The sequence below is a fragment of the Triplophysa rosa genome, unplaced genomic scaffold (genome assembly GCF_024868665.1).
Source record: "Triplophysa rosa unplaced genomic scaffold, Trosa_1v2 scaffold502, whole genome shotgun sequence".
NCBI classification, from domain to species: domain Eukaryota; kingdom Metazoa; phylum Chordata; class Actinopteri; order Cypriniformes; family Nemacheilidae; genus Triplophysa; species Triplophysa rosa.
This window is the reverse complement of record NW_026634510.1, coordinates 1-3553: the sequence shown is the minus strand read 5'-3', so window position 1 is coordinate 3553 and position 3553 is coordinate 1. Positions and strand designations below refer to the sequence as shown.

General features: G+C 38.5%; 1 protein-coding gene across 1 annotated transcript in view; it reads left to right on the top strand.

Annotated features, from left to right (window-relative positions):
* The window catches only part of LOC130550972 (CD209 antigen-like protein C), a 10669-nt gene extending 9556 nt beyond the window's left edge, over positions 1–1113 (top strand). Inside the window, exons 2-5 of the mRNA XM_057328509.1 lie at positions 6–325; positions 429–556; positions 633–739; positions 851–1113. Of these exons, the coding sequence (XP_057184492.1) occupies positions 6–325; positions 429–556; positions 633–739; positions 851–980 (685 nt within the window). The 3' untranslated portion in view covers positions 981–1113. The remainder of the gene's footprint in view (positions 1–5; positions 326–428; positions 557–632; positions 740–850) is intronic.
* The last annotated feature ends 2440 nt before the right edge of the window (positions 1114–3553 follow it).

Sequence of the window (3553 nt, the reverse complement as noted above, 5' to 3'; positions counted from 1 at the left end):
GTGAGGAACAGAAGTCCCAGATCAGTTCTAGTGTGTTTGGTGGTGCTGTGTGTTCTTCTACTGACTGCAGTCATAGTGCTGTGTGTCCTGATCTACACAAACAATCACCAGTTTCACATCAACTACAAAAACATCACACAAGACAGAGACCAACTACTAACCAAAAAAACCAAACTCACAGAAGAGAAAAACCAACTACTAACTGCGAAAATAAACTTGACAAAAGAAAGGGATGGATTACTAACGCAGAACAACAACCTAACTAAACAAAGAGACCAGTTAAAGAAAGAGAGAAACGCCCACCCAAAGAATTGTCATGGAACGGGTAACTACATGCATACATCTTTGTGGTTCAATCTGTTATAAATTGTGTATGTATGTGTGAATGGGGAAAATAAAACTTATATCTGAACTGGTTGTGTTAACAGATATTTGGCTTTTCCATGAGTCCAGTTTTTACTTCATTTCATCTGAGAAGAAGAGCTGGAGTGAGAGCAGAAGTTACTGTAGAGAGAGAGGAACAAATCTGGTCATCATTAACAACAGAAAGGAACAAGTTAGTGAAAGATAGTGTGTGGGGGGAATAAATACAAGTACAGTAGCTATATGCACTTTATGTTGTTTTATTTTAGGATTTTGTTAAGAAAATTTCTGGTACAGAAAGACTCTGGATTGGTTTGTCTGACAGTGATGAGGAGGGCAGATGGAAATGGGTCGATGGCAGCACACTGACCTATAGGTGAGAAATCACTAAATTTAACTTAATTATTATCAATAATTGATTCTCAAAGTCAGTATCATATCACACAGAAAACACCACTGAACATCTAATACTTATCTGTTGTTTCAGCTTCTGGAAATCTGAAGAACCCAACAGAAATGCAGGTGATGAAAACTGTGCTGTGTCTGATTCATCAGGATGGGATGATTATGTGTGCACTAATGCATTTAAATTTATGTGTGAGAAAAAAATTAGATGATACAGTACAAATGTTTATTAAGTAAACTGTGGACATCCATCTTTTTTCCATCCCACAAAGTCTATTTTATCTACCGTCCAAAGTATGTTTCCCCAACTTAGAATAAAAGATATTCACCAATAAATTAAATTAAATGCACTTGTTTCAGAAAATGCAACTTGTTGATTCTTATATCTGTACCTTGTGTTGTTCGTCAATTCACTACAAATAATTTGAATTTTACATTTGAAACACTTTACAGTATGTCATGTACAACAATACAATGCATCAAGAAAAATGTATAAATATTAATGACCTAGTTCATGACTGATGCCGAAGGCCAGGCTAAGTCCAGCATATCAGCTTGGACATCAGCAGGACTCAAACCGATTGGCTTTCCAGGTAACATGTAGCCAATGACAATGACATTCATGTCATACCCAGAGCCATTGAGGGTTGCGCCAACATAAGTTCAACCTCAGTTGGTCTGTTTAGCCGCAGCTCCATGCGTTACTAGTAACTTCCGGGAACCATTGAGAGCCTCCATGAACCGCTATTGCTGTGAAAAAACTTCCCTTGGAGTCAAACGGAGTTGACGCAACTCTCTCTCTCAATGGCTCTGGTCATACCTATTAACATGCTAAAACAGAATCCAAAGAACTGTCATGACTGAAATACATTTGTTTACCTCATATAAACATATTAACAGTAGAAGTCACACCGCTTTGAGCCCTCACATACTGTCTGTGTGGTACCTGCTGCCAACCGCGCAGTACAGTCTACATGACCAAAACCAAACTCTGAAAAACAGTTTCTGTGATCTATTTATAGAACAGAGTTGTTTATTTTTGTGCATTTTATGAACCCAGTTTCTACTCTTCGGTTTCTACACTTCTGTTTCAGTCCTCCAAATTCTTGTGTTCGGACATTTTAGGAGAATAAAAAGGAGAATACAAAAGAGAAAAGTGACACAAAACACTAAAGAGCAGTTTCTGAGTGAAAAAATATTAACAATATGGCAACTCAAGCAAGGGAAATTCCACCCTCCAGTAAAAAGAGCATATCAACAATTGATTATGACTGACACTTCTCTTGGGCGGGGCACAACACACAGTTTGGCGAGGCACTTGCAAACTGCTGAAGCGAACGCAAAAAAAAAATTGTGCAATCTGAGTATAAGAAACGAAAGTTACTGTACAGTTATGTCAGGTTTAATTGCTGTTTAACTGTGATTCATGCACATGACTTTACAGAAATCGGTCTTCCCCGATTTAAACAGATTTTCTTTAGGAATGTACTAGTTCCTTTCTTAAGCCAACCCGGCCACCCACTATCATGAACAGCATTCCTTCATCTTTTGACACAAACTGGCCAGTGGCTTCAGGGTTAGCCCCTATTTGGTTTCAAAACTGCAAACAGACCAGCCAGCATTGGTTTTGCTTAGAAAGCACATTGCGATACTCGTTTAGTTTTATCAGCACAGAAACACATTAACCACCGTGTCAACCAGGAAGTTCGTCAAAAGCAACTAATGGCAAAGTACCACAGATTATTCAGAGATGTTGTGAGATGTTGTTGTTGACCTTGCAAGCAATTTTAACATAAGCAAATTGCACGTTTTATATATATTTGCTTTATTACAACTTGAAATCTACTTGCTTTGCTCAAAATTAGTGGCCCTTAATGGGATAGTTCACCCCAAAATTCTGTCACCATTTACTCACTCTCTCTTGTTATTTCAAACCTGTATGACTTTCTTTTTCTGCAGAATACATAAGAATATATTTTCAAGAAAGCTGGTAACCGAACAACGCCGGCGCCCAACTTACTTCTATTGCATGGACACAAAACCAATAGAAGTCAATGGTGCCGGTGACCAACAGTCTTCTATATGACTTATTTTGTGTTCTGCGGAAGAAAGAAAGTCATAGAGGTTTGAAATGACAAGAGAGTTAGTAAATGGTGACAGAATTTTCATTTTTGGGTGAACTATCACTTTAACCTTTTACAGGACATATTTAAAGATAGAGAGGATGCACCCCCCCACCACAGCGTTGCATATTGTATAGTACCAGCATGTTTGGCTATGTTGCTTACAATGCAAAGTCGCACACATTACTTTAAATAACACCTTCTAATATGAACGGGAATCTAAAAGCTGCCTTCATGTCTACCTCTGCTCAAAACCGACACCAAACCACACAATGGATAAATAAAATTAGAAATGAGTAGACTGGATATCATGTGACCTTTGAAGCACTTTGACATACTTCGGCCTCACTAGCATCTACTTAAAGTTGAGTTTCAAAAAGCAGGGTCGTGCAGTCCACCTAAACAGAATCACGCGAGACGTTTCCATCACTTAGACAATCAACTGGGCCTATTTATTTGAACAAAATGTCCGAGTCCATTTATGGCAATTTAAACACTGGGACATTTGAGATGGACCAAGAACACAGGATTACAGATGCCAATGCAGACACCAGAAAGCCAACATCTCAACACACAGGTACTGTACAAATACAAACACACGCACACATCTTAGAGTGGTAAGCATTTACCTTTACTTCTGTCATCTTCAGGAAGTGAGTGCG